Source organism: Vombatus ursinus, unplaced genomic scaffold (assembly GCF_900497805.2).
Source record: "Vombatus ursinus unplaced genomic scaffold, bare-nosed wombat genome assembly UNPS02006779.1, whole genome shotgun sequence".
Taxonomy (NCBI): Eukaryota; Metazoa; Chordata; class Mammalia; order Diprotodontia; family Vombatidae; genus Vombatus; species Vombatus ursinus.
In genome coordinates this window covers 6672074-6687661 of record NW_020946557.1, presented here as the reverse complement: position 1 = coordinate 6687661, position 15588 = coordinate 6672074, and the positions used below count along the sequence as shown (strand labels likewise).

The 15588-nt window shown below is 37.0% G+C and overlaps 1 protein-coding gene across 2 annotated transcripts in view; it reads left to right on the top strand.

The window, feature by feature from the left end:
* TRAPPC3L (trafficking protein particle complex 3 like) overlaps nucleotides 1-15588 on the top strand; it is a 59837-nt gene that overhangs the window by 5958 nt on the left and 38291 nt on the right. For both annotated transcript variants that reach the window (XM_027848632.1, XM_027848631.1), the window contains 2 exons: nucleotides 62-159; nucleotides 2139-2238. In XM_027848632.1, coding sequence (XP_027704433.1) covers nucleotides 62-159; nucleotides 2139-2238 — 198 coding nt within the window. The remainder of the gene's footprint in view (nucleotides 1-61; nucleotides 160-2138; nucleotides 2239-15588) is intronic.

Here is a 15588-nt window from a genome sequence, read left to right as displayed (position 1 = left end):
CTTTCTTTCTTTCTTTCTTTCTTTCTTTCTTTCTTTCTTTCTTTCTTTCTTTCCTTCATAGAACAGAGATCTCTTTGTACTCACCTATGGAGCTCTGGTGGCCCAGTTGTGCAAAGACTATGAAAAGGATGAAGATGTGAATAACTATCTAGATAAAATGTAAGTGGAGGATTCTCTTGCATTGTATATTAATTATCGGTTTCTCTTGCCTTTTAAAAAAGTTATATTTCCTAGTTCTTTTCTAAGACTTTAATTTCTATGACCTTCTTCTTAAAGTAGGAAAAACAAGATTCCCAAAGCCATCATTTGTGTTGCTGGCAGAAGTCATTTCTTTCCCCAATTTATCTTCCTAGTGCATATCCACAAACATAATAACATATAATGTTGTCTTGTTACCCAAATATTTGTAGCCAATTGAATTTTGATTCAACCACAAAAAGGTTAGGAGTTAACTGAAGGTAGATATAATGTAGGGTTAGGTAGAGAGCTCAAACTCTGGCTAAGTATTACAAATTTTTCTTAGCTTGGGCCTTGGAGCAATTGTGACTAAGTGAGGAACTTTTTATTTAAAATAAATGCCCCTGGGGCAGCTGGGCGGCCCAGTGCATAGAGCTCCAGCCTTGGAGTCAAGAGGACCTGAGTTTAAATCTGGCCTCAGACACTTGACACTTAACTAGCTGTGTGACCCTGGGCAAGTCACTTGACCCTGATTGCCTTACCAAAAAGCAAAAATAAATAAATAAAATAAATTCCCTAAAGCTGACAAGAAGAAAATTTAGTGGATATTAGGAGCCGTTATAATTTTCATAGACTCGATAACAAGCTAATTATTGTAATAATATGTTATAATTTTTTCAGGAAAAAATTGATAAAAAGAGAGACTGAAATATCATTTTTCTGAATCATTGAGTTTCTCCCTAAAAATATACTTCTGTGTATATTTTCAGTCTTTTTTTCTTATTTAAGAAGCTATTTTTATTTTTCCAGATTGATTTCATTCACAGTTTTTTGGATTGTATCCTTAACTAGGCATGCATATCCCTAGAAGAAACAAAAAGTACAGCTAATGAGATTTGGCAGGGGAAGAGTGGATAAGAACTATAATTGCATCAATTTATTGAATTCCCAGTATGGAAACTCTCCACCAATGCAGTTTGGCAACACAGTAATAGGGAGTTGACTGGGAAACTGAAAGCTAAATCAATTTGCCCATGATCACATAGTAGAAATGTATAAGATGTAAGATTTGAACCCAGACCTTCTTGACTCCAAGGCTGGCCCTCTGTTATGCTGAGCTGCCTCTTTTGGTGTTGAGAAGTAGGGACCTTAAGTTAGTTCCTCATTTATCATAACACTAATTATCTTCTAAGGGTTGAAAAAAATGGACACAACAAAAATCACATAAATTTCGCTTGTCTAGCTTGTTTTACTTTTCTTAATTAACAATCTTGCATTAAATTTGCATTCTTCTTTTAGAACTAAAGCTATAAATGATATTATTAGTAGTAATAATAACTAACATTTGAAGATTTGCAAAGAATATTACATATGATATCTCGTTAACAGAAAGAAATATACTTATTTTACTCTAATTCTGAAGGATATATAAAATAGTCAATAGGATAGTGAATAATACTGAGATTAACCCTATTTCAGGGCTTCCTGATGAATCCATGTAATCATGCTTGAATGCCAAAAAAATGCTCTTGATATGCAGGTATCTATCATGTGCTTTGAGTAAACACTCCAGGAAAGGGGCAGCTAGGTGGTGCACTAGAAAGAGCATTGGGCTTGGAATCAGGAAGACATGAGTTCAAATCCAGCCTCAGACATTTACTAGCTGTGTGACCCTGGGCAAGTCACTTAATCCTGTTTGCCTCAATTTCCTCATCTGTAAAATGAGCAGGAGAAGAGAAATCATTCTAGTATCTTTGCCAAGAAAACCCCAAACGGGGCCATGAAGAATTGGATGTGACTGAAACAACTGAGCAACAGCACATCTAGGAAAATGTGTATTTACACAATGTGTACACCAGGCACAACCAGATGACCACATTTCTCAAACACAATTAACAACATTCTAAATGACGAGATATTGCTTTTAACATTCACCCATCTTTCCTTCATCTCATTCATAGGGGTTATGGTATAGGAATACGACTAGTGGAAGACTTTTTGGCTCGTTCTTGTGTGAAGAAATGCCATAGCTACTCAGAAATTGCTGACCTAATTGCACAGGTAAATACTCTTCAGTTCTGTCACACACATTTTCATAGTCTTTAATTCTGTGACTGCATTTAGTAGCTTTGAAAAAATCATATAAACTTTGTTTGGATGGGACTTTAGAGGTCATCTAGTCCAACTGGTACCTCTTTAAGCCTGAGTCTCCTCTACAACATCCCCAACGAGCAGTCATCTAACCTTCATGTGAAAAGTTTCATTGATGAAGAATGGCACCTTCTTAGAAGCTCCCTTATGAAAAATGAGCTTATTGCAATTACATACACTTAGAAAAATCTGTGCTAACCTGAAAGGTCTGCTTAGCTGAATTCCCTTTAATTCCAACATCTGAAATAACCCTTTAAGTGTGGAATGTTTATAAACAAGTCAAGAAATGATGGTTGAAAAAGTAGCTGCTATACTACATATCTTGGTTCTGTCTATCAGCCAGATAAAGCAATTCACTGTGTAAATATACCGCCTCTGCAGCCCTGTCTCATTACTATCTTGGTGTAAGATGTTAGGGTCATATCACCAAATATATTTTTATATGGTGGGGAAAGATAGATGTAACTGTATTCCTTTACCTTAATATCTCTACCATAGTTTAAAAAAACTAAGTCAATTGTTTTGGTTATACTTATACATTTATATTTATGTGTACACAAACATGGAGTATTCCAAAAGTCTCAGTGTCATTTTAATCTATTAAAACTTGTAGATATAGATATATGTGTGTATAATAGCTGATGTTTATATGACATTTTAAAATTTGCAAAGTGCTTTACATTATCTTAGTCTCACAGTAACCCTCTGAGGTAGGTTCTACGGCTATTATTATCCCTATTTTACAGGTAATGAAAACGAGTTTCAGGTTGAGTAACTTTCACATTGTCACATAATTATCATCAAAAGCAGGATTTAAACCCAGGTTTTCCTGATTGTAGACTGAGTACCCTATTCACTATCTCGATATTGAATGAACAGTTTATTCTAGAGTTGGAAGCATATTGAGCCTTGAATAAGATCACAAAAAAAAGGAAATTTGTTATAATCTAATGGACTAGAAATTGCTGATTACTGATGTGGCAATCATTTACAAATTAGCTCCCTGTGCACATTCAGCCCATAAGTTTGTTAGAGAAATGATCAAAATCAAAACCAACTTAGAAAAAAGGATAAAAGTGAGAAGATACAGCATGCAACTGAAGTAATTCTAACCTAACCTATTTAAACCCTGGTGCTGATGAAAAAAAAAAAAGAGAAATGCATAAAAAAAATGTTGACAGATTACCACCATTTTCTAAGCAAGTCTGACTAATGTAAATCAATTGTTGCCACAAGGGGCCCAGAAACTCCTCAGCCAGCAAACATTTCATTTACACCCAGCAGGGAGATGTAGGCTTGTCAGAGGAGTTTGTATTTTCACTGAGGATATCTAGTATTTTGTACAGATGACGCTTTTGCTTGCAGATCACATCGTGTTTATTTTAACATTACAGAGACTACAAAAATCACTAACTGCTCAAAAGAGTTCAATTAATAAAAATATAAAACAAAACAAAAAGATGAAGAAAGATTCTTATCTAGACTATGCTATTTTAGTTTATGGGACAACCCATGGTCCATCAGTATTTCTACATTGGACAGACATCGAGCATGGACAATAAAAAAGGAATCCAGTGGGCTGGATTGTGTTTAGGAAATTGTGCAATACTTTTAATGAACCCAAGCGAGATGCCTGAAGCAAAGGCAAATCCTTTTAACAACAGTATTCTTCTCCTGCTACTATATGACCATGAGTCACAGAATACCACAGTTTATGAAGAATTCTCTTTGCAGGTCACCCAAAGGGCAATGGGCAGTGTGGGTAGGCCATAACACATTAACAATAAAGAATTGCCTCAGAAAAGTGATGTAAAGGATATCATCAGAGAAACAAGTGAGGTGGGCAGGTCAGGTAGTGAGAGTGAAGAATAACTGGTGGATATCCTGCCTCCTACACTAGTATCCGTATGATATCAAAACTAAAGGAAGAGGGGCAGCTAGGTGGCGCAGTGGATAGAGCACCAGCCCTGAAGTCAGGAGGACCTGAGTTCAAATCTGGCCTCAGACCAAACACTTGACACTTACTAGCTGTGTGACCCTGGGCAAGTCACATAACCACAACTGCCTAAAAAAAAAAAACAACAAAAAACAAAACTAAAGGAAGGGCTCCAATGTGTCAGGTGGACCACCTATGGAGGATCTATAGGAGAACATATGTAAGAGTTACTCAGGATGAGAAGGTGAGATTGAGATCTCCATCACTTGGGAGAGTACCCACATCAGTGAGAGCACAGATCCATCAAAATACCAGAGTATAGTGATCATAGCTCAGCTATTTTTCAATGTATATTGGATACAATAGATATGTTGGCTCTCTTAGTAGATAACATTATTGATAACATCCGGGAAATCATTCTGGTTTATTCCATTTTCAAGTAGTATTCAGTGTGTTTGATTTACCACAGAAGCACTCACTGTTATTGGCCATATCCATAAGTCACAGACACTTTCAGCTTAAGAGCTGGTCATTCAGTGATTGACCAAAATTAACTTCAAAATAATCTTGTTCATTGTCTTATTTAACTGAGTCAGGTAATACTGATAGCTGGCATAGCATTAAATTAAAAATAATTGCAACCAAAGGACAAACAGGTTTATAGATCTTTGTGCCAGTGGAATTTTAAATTACAATTTACAGGTTCATGGAATTTAGAGCTACAAGGGATTTTAGAGATCATCTCATGCCCCCCTCTCATTGTGCAGAGATCCAAGCAGATGAAGTTACTTAACTGAATTAAATCATATAATACATAGCAGAGTGATTTTTATTTTTGTTATTCTAAACTTGAAAGATGCTATCATGAACATTTCCATATAAAAAGAACAGAAAGACGGTTGCATATATGAAACCATGAATCTCTTGTTAAAAAGAATTTGCTTTTTAAAAATATATAATAAATTCAACATGTTAGTTTCAAAGCTGTCCTGATTGTCTAAACTTCTTTCTGTTCTATGTTTTTTTCAAATGGTTTAGTGACCTTTTTTTCTCCTTTTGACATTGCTACCAATCTCCCATTTACCAAAGTTAAAATTGTAAACCAAAAACTAAGCATAAAATATTATGTGCCTATGTCTCACATGTATGCATCTATCTATCTATCTATCTACATATGTGGTTAATGAGTATGCAATATAATACATCATACCATTTGTAGCTCATACCTCCTTGAAATTTAAGATTCTTAAGAACAATTATGTATTCTTTATGCTATCCAGCACTCTGAGGAGCCAATGAAATAGCTTTTCCCAGTAACTTAGCTACACAAAGGTTTTTTTTGTTTCGTTTTGTTTTGGTAACCAAGCTAAAAGAGGAGAAGGCTGATTATGGACTTAGTAATCCGTTTCATGAAGAAATAATTTATAGAAAGTGATGAGAAGATATTTTTTCCATTCAGTACAAGAGAAGTGTACTTCAATTTCAGTATGAAGGATGCATATAAATTATCCAACAATAGCTGCTAATTTGGTGTATCCTGCTTCAAACTTAATTCAACAAGTCTTTATTAGACACCTACTATGTACCAGGGCACTGTATTAGGATCTGGGGTTATAAAGACAATCCCTGTCCTCAACGAGCTTACATACCTCTGAATGGAAGTGTGAGTGTGGGGAATGGTACATAGAAGGAGCTTAATAAATTGTTGTTAATTGATTAATAGATACGTACATGAATGCTAAATGCATGCAATGTAATTCAGAGTGTGGAGGAAAATACTTGTGATTATGGGAGAAGGGAATTAGGAAAATTCTTTTATAGGAGGTGAGGCTTGGTGAGAACTAGAGATTCTAAAAAGCAAAAGTAAGGAGGTAGTATCTTCCTGGTCTAGGGGGACAGACTGTGAAAAAGTACAGAGTCAGAACACAGAATAGTTTTTACATCCATGCTCATTAAGTATATTAGTCTGAAGCTTTTCCTCTCCTTCTCCATCCCCGGTTGGGGCAGCAGGACTACATTTGGAGGAGATGTGTGGATTCTCTCTGTGGGCACTTTGTTTCTTGTATTTGGGAAGTTCTAGGCAGTTTTCTTGTATTATTTCTTGCATAATGGTATTCAGGCTTTTAAAATTGAACTGTCATGTTCTTCTGGGAGACCTATCATCTTTAAATTGTTTCTTTGCTTTCTGTCTTTGATATCTTGTGTTTTGCTCATATAAAGATCATGTTTTCTTTCAATATGTTTGCTTTTTGTTTCTTTTCTTCCAGATGGTCCTTTATTTCTATATATTTGTATTTCCAATTAACTATTCTCTCTTTCACATCTTTGTAGAGACTTAACACTGGATTCAAGGTGTTTCATTTCTGCTATACAGGCCTTAAATTTTGCTTTCATGATTCTTTTTCTCCCTTAAATAATTAAGGAACATCCTGCTGCTGTTCCATGACTTTTTTGGAATCCTGGGTGTCCTTTGTCTCTCTGCATCATTAGTTGTTGATTTAATTTCCTTTGTCTTGCAATATTTACTTAGAGATGTTTGGACTTATTTAGATGTATTGCTGAGCATCTTTCCTTCTATTTTAATACCTTCCCTGTTGATTTATCTGATTGCACTTAAGTTTTATAACTGAGTTTTCTTCCTCCTGACATCTTTGGCAATTTGTCTTGTTTCCTTATATTCCCCTACCACTCACCTTTTGACTCCTCCTGCTCTGATAGTGGATTTCCCAAGTCTAGACCACAAAATTTCCCTTGTTGGAAAATTCACTTTTCATTGGCCTCAGGCCCTGTCCAAAGTGGCTTTTGCAGTATGGGGGACAGAACTGGCTCCATTTAGATGTCAATCTCATTTCCTTCAGATCTGGTACAGGCCTCTCCCCCTCCCCGACAAACACACACACACACACACACACACACACACACACACACACACACACACACACACACACTAGTGCCCTACCCCAGGTCTCTCTGTTCTCTAATTTTCTGGGTGAGTGGTGCTGAACCTTGCTGCCACTTCCAGGAAAAGCACACTTCCACTTTCCTATACCTTCCTTCCTTCCGCTTTCTTAAACTTCCTTTTCTCCACTTAAGAAGGGGGTGGACAGAGTTGAGGTCTACTGCTTATTACCACAGAATGGTAGAATAAGGGTGGGGGCAGTGCATGCTATAGTGTATCCTATAGACTATAGTAACAGCAAGGAGATTGCTGAGTAGATCCTAGCCAACACAACCTTATGGATTGATTTGTGCTATCATGACAGAGCATAGTTTGTGGGAAAAGGGTGCTAGCTAAATTTGAATTTAGGGATTAGCCCTCTCTGATGTTAATTCATCCCATCTTTACCCTATTAGGATTCTGCCAACTCAGTTCCAATTACTTTATTGCTTGTGCATAATTCTTATTTTGGGGAATTTGAGGAGTTCTTGAAGTTTGGAAAAATGTCAAGTTCCTCTATCTTGCTTTTCATGCAACCTATAATAGGACCACATTTGTGTACTTCAATTTTCTGAAGTATATGTACTCCAGCATACTTCTTAGTACCCCATAGCCTGAAAGAGTTATTGAAACTTCAAAAGGTTCCTGAGTTCCAAATAATGCATAGCTTTGGCCTTATAAGAATTGGATTCACTCAATGTTAAATTAGAAATTATTTAACCTCTGCTTTTTACATGGCTCTGTATTTCAAAATTCTGATCATTGGGAAGTTCTTTCTAATAGCTCATCTATAGCTTTCCTGCTGTATCCATTCTTAATTCATATTTACAAAAAATTAAAATAAAATAAAACAACCAATTATTTAGAAACAACATGGAAAGAACACTGACCTTAGAATTGGAAGACTTGAGTCTGAGGCTTAGCTTTGGACTGTTCTTGTTGTGTAACCTTGAACACATCACTTAACATTTTTCAGACTTAAGATATACCTATACATGTACATGTTGTGTCCCCATGAGAGAATGTAAGCTCCTTGGGGATATAGTCTGTTTAACTTTTGTCTTTGTATCCCCAGTGGTGAGCAGTGTGCTTGGCATGTAATAAATACTTGTTAAGTAATTTAATGATAGATCAGGAGTCTCAACGTTCTCATAAGATCATAGATTTAGAGTTGGAAAGGACTTTGAAGGTCATGAAGTCTAATCTCCACATTTTACAAGTGAAGAAGAATTGAGGACCCAGCCCAAGACCACAAAGTGTCACAATCATAATTTGAGCTCTGGTTCTCTGACTCCAAATTCAATGCTCTTTCCACTAAAGTATACTGCCTCTGTAAAACAGGTATGATAATATTTGCCCTACTTGTCCCAGAGGGTTGCTATAGAGAGAAAATAAAATAATGAAATAAAATTAAATAATGTTAAGAATGCTGATACTCTATAAACTATAAATCATCTATTAATGCACATATAGCAGTGGCTCTGACCTCATTATTCCAGAGGCAGGCCAGCTACATCTCTACCTCCATCTTGAGGTTCTCAACCCCATGAAGGATTGAGTCTTTCTTTAATGTTATCAGCTTGAGCCCCGATTCTGGTATGGTTCTCTCTGTCTCTGTCTCTCTGCCTTTGTCTCTGTCTCTGTGTCTCTGTATCTGCCTTTCTTCTTCATTTCTCTCTCTGTCTTTCTCTGTCTCTCTCTGTCTCTCTGTCTCTCTGTCTCTCTCTCTCTCTCTCTCACACACACACACACACACACACACACACACATTGTTAACCACCATGATAAGCACCTTGGTTCCATTTAACCAGTTAACACTGATTTGCTTTTACAAAGGAACATTTACTGTGAAGATATTGCAGGAACAGAAATGCAAAGACTTCCTCCCAACATCTGGATGCACACTACTCTAACACTTTGGTCCTTACATAGAATGGGTTCAGGTTTAACAAACTTTCCACATAGCACTCACCCCACTCAGTTCACATCCAAATTCAGCATGGCCAGTGGGTAGATGAGTTTGCATCTTTATGACTGCTGGATTGGCTTAGATGGGATAGGTGCTCAGGACTTTGCTCCTCGCCATCTGGCTTCCAGAAAATCCTAGCATGGAATCCAGCTCCAGGAGAGCTCACTCTCCAAATCTTTCAAAACTCACAAGGTCATACCTATTTCTAATTTCTTTCACCTAAGACAGGAAAGGACAAAACAGAGACCTGTTTGTTGACTTTAGATAAGAAGGTTCCTAGGTCTCTTCCCTTATAGCATTCTCTTTCTCTCTAGAAAGCAGCAAAGCAGGAAAGAGCCAGTCCAAGAACATGACTCTGGACATTTAGTTCCTTTTGAATGCATCTCAGTTTTGTTACAATCAACCATCCACCTCTTTGTTGTGTGGCTAGCAGAATGGAACATCTGTTCATGCTCCAAAATGGAGAATAGGATGCTTCCATTATACATCATCCTGCCTTTCCAGAGACAGGCTCCACAGCATCTTTCACTATGGAAGTGATTGCATCAGCTCCCCTGCAGCACAAAATGCTTCTGTCTCTCTCATGTCAGAGTGATTAACTCTTATTCTTTTAGCCTTCCTTCAAAGCAAAATTTTCTAACCCTTTAATCATTTTACATTCTCATCCTCCAGATGATGACACCTGAACCTTCTTTTGACACTGATAAAAGGTTCGATTTTAGTTACACACCCAATGACTAATACTTTTTAAAAAATAGAATGCCTAGCATCAAAATGCTAAGTTCCCTTTACCAGTAATATCTCATTAATCCTCATATTGCCCTTATGAAGTGGGCAGCTGCTTGTTTTACAGAAGGGGAGACCAAAGTCAGAGGAAGTTGTCTTGTAATTATAGTTGTATGCTATTAACAGAGTCATCAGCAAGATCAGGAATGGAGTGACCACTGCTGATATCAATTGTACTGCAAAGAGTCACTAATCAGCTGAAATCTCACCTTCTATAGGAAGCCTTTCCCAATCCCCCTAATTCTAATGCCTTCCCTCTGTTGATTACCTCCATTTTATCCTGTACTTAGCTTGCTTGTATGTACTTGTTTGCATTTTGTCTCCCCCATTAAATTGTGAACTCCTTGAAAGCATGGGCAGTCTTTCACCTTTCTTTGTATTTCTAGCACTTAGCACAGTGCCTGGCACATAGTAGGTGCTTAATCAATCCTTATTGACTGACAGTCTCCCCAAATATTAAGAAACTACCACACCTTCTGTGTTCCTAATGTTCCAGTAACTAACTGAATGAAAGGTCAACTGCTCAATAAGGCAAGAGATTTAAAATAATAATAATTATTATTATAATAATTAATAATATAAGGCATTTTTAGATAGAATGGTTTCATGAGGTAATTAATACAAGAAGTAATTTGGAGTCAAAAGAGACCAGGCCTCAGATTGTTTATTTAGCACTTAGAAGCTGAGTGTGGGCAAGTCACCTAACCTTTGTGAATCCGGGTTTCCTGATCTGCAAAATGGAGATAATCATACCCACACTCTGTACTTCACAGGGTTGTAGAAGAGGAAATGCTTTATAACCTTTAAAGCTCTACATATGTGAGAGCAATTATTAATATCACAGAATCACAAGATTGGAAAGAGCTCAAAGATCATCTGGTCCAACCTATAGCCGAAAAAGATTTCATTTTATAGATAAGGAAGCTAAGGCTCAGGGATGTAGTCACTTACCTCTCTGGCTAGTATGTGCCCAAGCTGGGATCTAAGCCCAGGTGCTCCTGATTCTTTTTTTATGTATACACACACACACACACGTACATATACACACACATATATATAGTGTGTGTGTGTTTAATACTTTATTTTCCCCTCAATTATATGTTAAAATAATTTTTAACATTTTTTAAAAAGTTCCAAATTCTATTCCTCCCTCCCTTTTTCCTCTCCCCCTTTCCCTGAGATGGTAAGCCATCAGGTATAGGGTATACATGTACAATCATGTAAAACATTTCCGTATTAGTCATGTTGTACAAGAAGACTTGAATGAAAAAAGAAAGAAAGTGAAAAATAGTATGCTTCAGTATGTATTCAGAGAATATCAGTTCTTTCTCTGGAGGTGGATACTATGCTTCATTATTAGTCCTTTGGGGTTGTCTTGGATCATTGTGTTGCTGAGAATAGCTAAGTCATTCAGAGTTCTTCATTGTACAATATTGCTGTTACTGTGTACAACATTCTCCTGGTTCTGCTCATTTTACTTTGCATCAGTTCATACAAGTCTTTCCAGGTTTTTCTGAAATTACCTGCTTGTCATTTCTTATTGCACAATAATATCCCCTCACATCATATAACATAGCTTATTTAGCAATTCCCCAATTGATGAGCATCCCTTCAATTTCCAATTCTTAATCATCATAAAAAGAGCTGCTATAAATATTTTTGTACAAATAGGTCCTTTTCCTTTTTTCATATTTTTGGGATATAGACCTAGCAATGGTATTCCTGGATCAAAGGGTACACACAATTTTATAGCCCTTTGGGCATAGTTCCAAATTACTCTCCAGAAGGGTTGGATCAGTTCATAACTCCACCAATAGTGCATTAGTGTCCCAGTTTTCCCACATTCTCTCCAACATTTATCATTTTCCTTTTCTGTCATATTAGCCAATCTGATAGGTGTGAGGTGGTACCTCAGAGTTGTTTTAATTTGCATTTCTCTAATCAATAGTGATTTAGAGCATTTTTTCATATAACTATAGATAAGGTGCTCCTGATTCTTAAATACAGGGTCTGCATTAGATCATCTAGGTAAACCCCCACATTTCACAATGGAAGAAATTATACCCATGGAAACTAAGTGATGATATCAGTGCTGGGTCTAGAACACATAGTTGCCTCTGTGAGACTAGTCTGGAAATTAGGGTAATGCAAAGGTTTGTTTCTTTCCTTTCCTCCCTCATTGTTCATATTCTGTAGATGAGGCATTTGGTGAATAGGAGAAGTTTTCCAAGAGTTCATTTTAAGAGTTCTTGAATACCAGGTAAGGACAACCTGTGGCCCAAAAGAAAACCTAAAGCAGAGGCCAGGCTAACAAATAAGCAGGTGGACTATCCCACACTTTTTGTTTTAAGGCAATTGGGGATAAGTGACTTGCCCAGAGTCATACAGCTAGTAAGTGTCAAGTGTTTGGTCTGAGGCCGGATTTGGTCTGAGGCAGAAAAAAATTTCTATGCCTCTTCTGAAGTTTGTGACTACTGCATAACTTTCTTAATATGTAAGGTCATGTTTTTTTGTGATAGTTACTTAAGGGTACAAGTTCAAACATTTAGTAAGACACATAAACCTATAAAAATAGTCAGTAGCATTATAATATAATTTTGAAACATTTTAATGACATAATCTTTCTTTTGAAACTTTGGAGTGCTTTACATCCATTATCTCATTTGTTCTTACAAATGGGATAGAGAAGGGAAGCTATTATTATCTCCATTTTTACAAACAGGGAAACTGAGGCCCAGATGGGGATAAGTGCCATACTCAGGGTCACAGAACAAGTAAATTATAGAGCCAATATAAATTTTTTACATCCTATCTCCTCAAAATTATGCTTTACCAGAGACTCTGATGCTTCTTTGTAACTGTTCATCTCATTAATGTGGGTTTTTGCCTCCAATAATATAGATGATAAATCATCCCATGTTTTCCTATCCTATGTGGCTTTTTTCTGCATTGCAGTACAGAGAATACTGGATGGGAAGGCAGAAGACTTAGGTTCAAATCCTAGCTCTTTTACTTTCTACCTATTACGTTGGATAAGTCACTAAACTTCTCTAGTTTCAGTTCCCTCATATGTGAAATGGGTAGGTTAGACTAGGTGATCTCTGAGGTCCTTTCCAAATTTGTTTCTGTGACACAAAATCATCAAAGGGCATTTCTATGCCTTCCTATGCTGGTTGCTGAATCGTTATCAACATTTTGATGGTCTAAGCAAAACAAAGTAATGGACCAGTGGGGATCAGAGGAAGGACAATTCAATTTGATTCATCTCTTTTGTTGGACTCTGTCTCCATACCAGAGATAAGTAGAGATGAGGTTTCCAGGACTTACTGGACAGATCAGCTGAAACAAATGACTGAATTTAACATTGTAGACTGAGTCAGCAATGTCTGCGTAAACATCCAGCGGTTAGCACAGTGCCTGACACATAGTAGGCACTTAATAAATGCTTGTTGCCAGACTGACAGACGTGACCACACTCTTGGAAAGATGAACATTCTGGAAAATACTAAAAGATACTGATGCTTTAATGAAAAAAATCTCACTGGCATTTACATTTCTTTATGTTTGTTGTTAAAGGCTATGCCTTTAAGTTCTTTCTAAAGTATACACCATTTAGATTTCCTTTAAATGTTCTGTTTTGGGTGATTTAATTTATATTGCAACCTATAAGCATTTGCATTCAATTATATCATTGATTTTTACATCACTCAACAGAAAATCGTTGCTTGCATTATTTAATTAAGGTAAAATTTCAACTTCAAATTCATCATTAGATTTAGAGGGCTTCCTTTTTTGCTTTCAAGAGTAAGGACATGCATGACCAACAGGTACAGTGTATTAGATTCCAGTTCTGTACACTAAAAGTCTGAGAGTCAGACACCATTACACTTTCTGAGCTCGCATTTTTCTCAATCTTTTCATTCAATCTACTGGGAGTAACAATAATATATGGTGCTTGCAGAAAAAGACAATCAGTCTCTGTCACTCTGTTCTAAGTAGTGCACAATTACTATTGATCTCACTCAGGAAAAAGCCCATCCTGCTTTTATGTACTAGTTTATGCAAAGAAAACTTTCATAAATAAACTGTCAGTTAAAAGACAAGCTACTCAGAGGGAAACTTTATGGAAGATTTACCTACAAAATCTAAACATACCTCCATGACTTTCCAAATCCTCTTCCACATCTTGGGGCTTCCCACATTTATCATATTCACCAAAATCCATCAGAAAGGTAAGATCTTTATAAATAGGGTTTATTTTGTTCTCTGTCCTCTATCCCCTAACATACCCAACACAGTGCTTAGTACATAGTAGATACTTAATAAATGTTTATTGATTGGTACCCATGTAATTAAATTATGATATGATTAAACAATGTCTAATATTCCAAGTCAGTGACTCAATCTCTGGATAAAGTAAAGCAAATTTACATTTGGAAATGTCTTAAGTCAGGAGTGGTGGCATGTGCCTATTAGCTCTGCTGCTGATGAGGCTGGTGGATCACATGAGTTTGGGAGTTCTGAGCTGCAGTCATAATAAGCTGATTGGATGTCTACACTTTGTTTGGTGCTATTATAGTTAGCCCCTGAGAGCTGAGGGCCACCATGTTGGCTAAGGTGGGGTCAACTAGATCAGGTCAGAAATGGAGTAGGTCAAAGCTCCTATGCTGGTCAGCAGTGGGTCCCATAAGTGGCAACTACAAATCTAGCCTGGATGAGATAGGAAGATCCAAGGAAGGAAGAAAAGAAGGTGGGAAAAAAAAGAAAGAAAGAAAGAAGAAAGGAAAGAAAAAAAGAAATTTTAATTCCTTTTGTATTTGAAACTATATTTTTTCTTTTCCTAAGTAGTCTGGTATCTTCCCTACTCTTGACAGCCTGTGTCTTCCATTGGTATAGACACAAAGCAAAGGAAATTCAGTAAAGGCCCCCATAAACCCTCAATGAATTTACAAGAGGAGCTGGATCATAGGGTCAGATACTAGGCACTGACAAACTTGGAAGTTGGGCTCTGGCTTCACTGAATGCCTTATTGCATAGAAGTTACTATTACAAATAAAGGCAAATCTATTTTTCTTGACTTTTTCTTTTTTTGTCCAGACCTATAATTTCATCTGTGAGGTGAACTCCTTGCATACATACACTATTCTCTTCCTCCACACAGATCAACAATGCCTCTATATCTTACTTTAGGGAATTGCCCTGAGGACACTGAGTGGTTAAGTAACTTGTCCTTGGTCATCCAACCAGTATGTGTTAAAGGCAGGGCATGAACCCAAGTCCTTATGGCTGCAAAACCTATTCACCATCCATGATGCCATACTGTTTTTGGTTTTACTCAAAAATTTTTCACTATACTGCTTTTACTGCTTGGAGAGACTAGAACAAATTTATGTTTGAAAGTGTTTTAAGCCATGCCTGTAATCTCTGCTACTGATGAGGCTGAGACTGGTGGATCACGTGAGTTTGGGAGTTCTGAGCTGCAGTCATGATAAGCTGATCAGATATCTACACTATGTTTGGCAACATTATTATTAACCCTTGAGAGCAGAGGGCCACCATGTTGCCTAAGGTAGGGTGAACTGGACCAGGTTAGAAATGGAGTAGGTCAAAGTTCCTGTGCTGGTTAGCAGT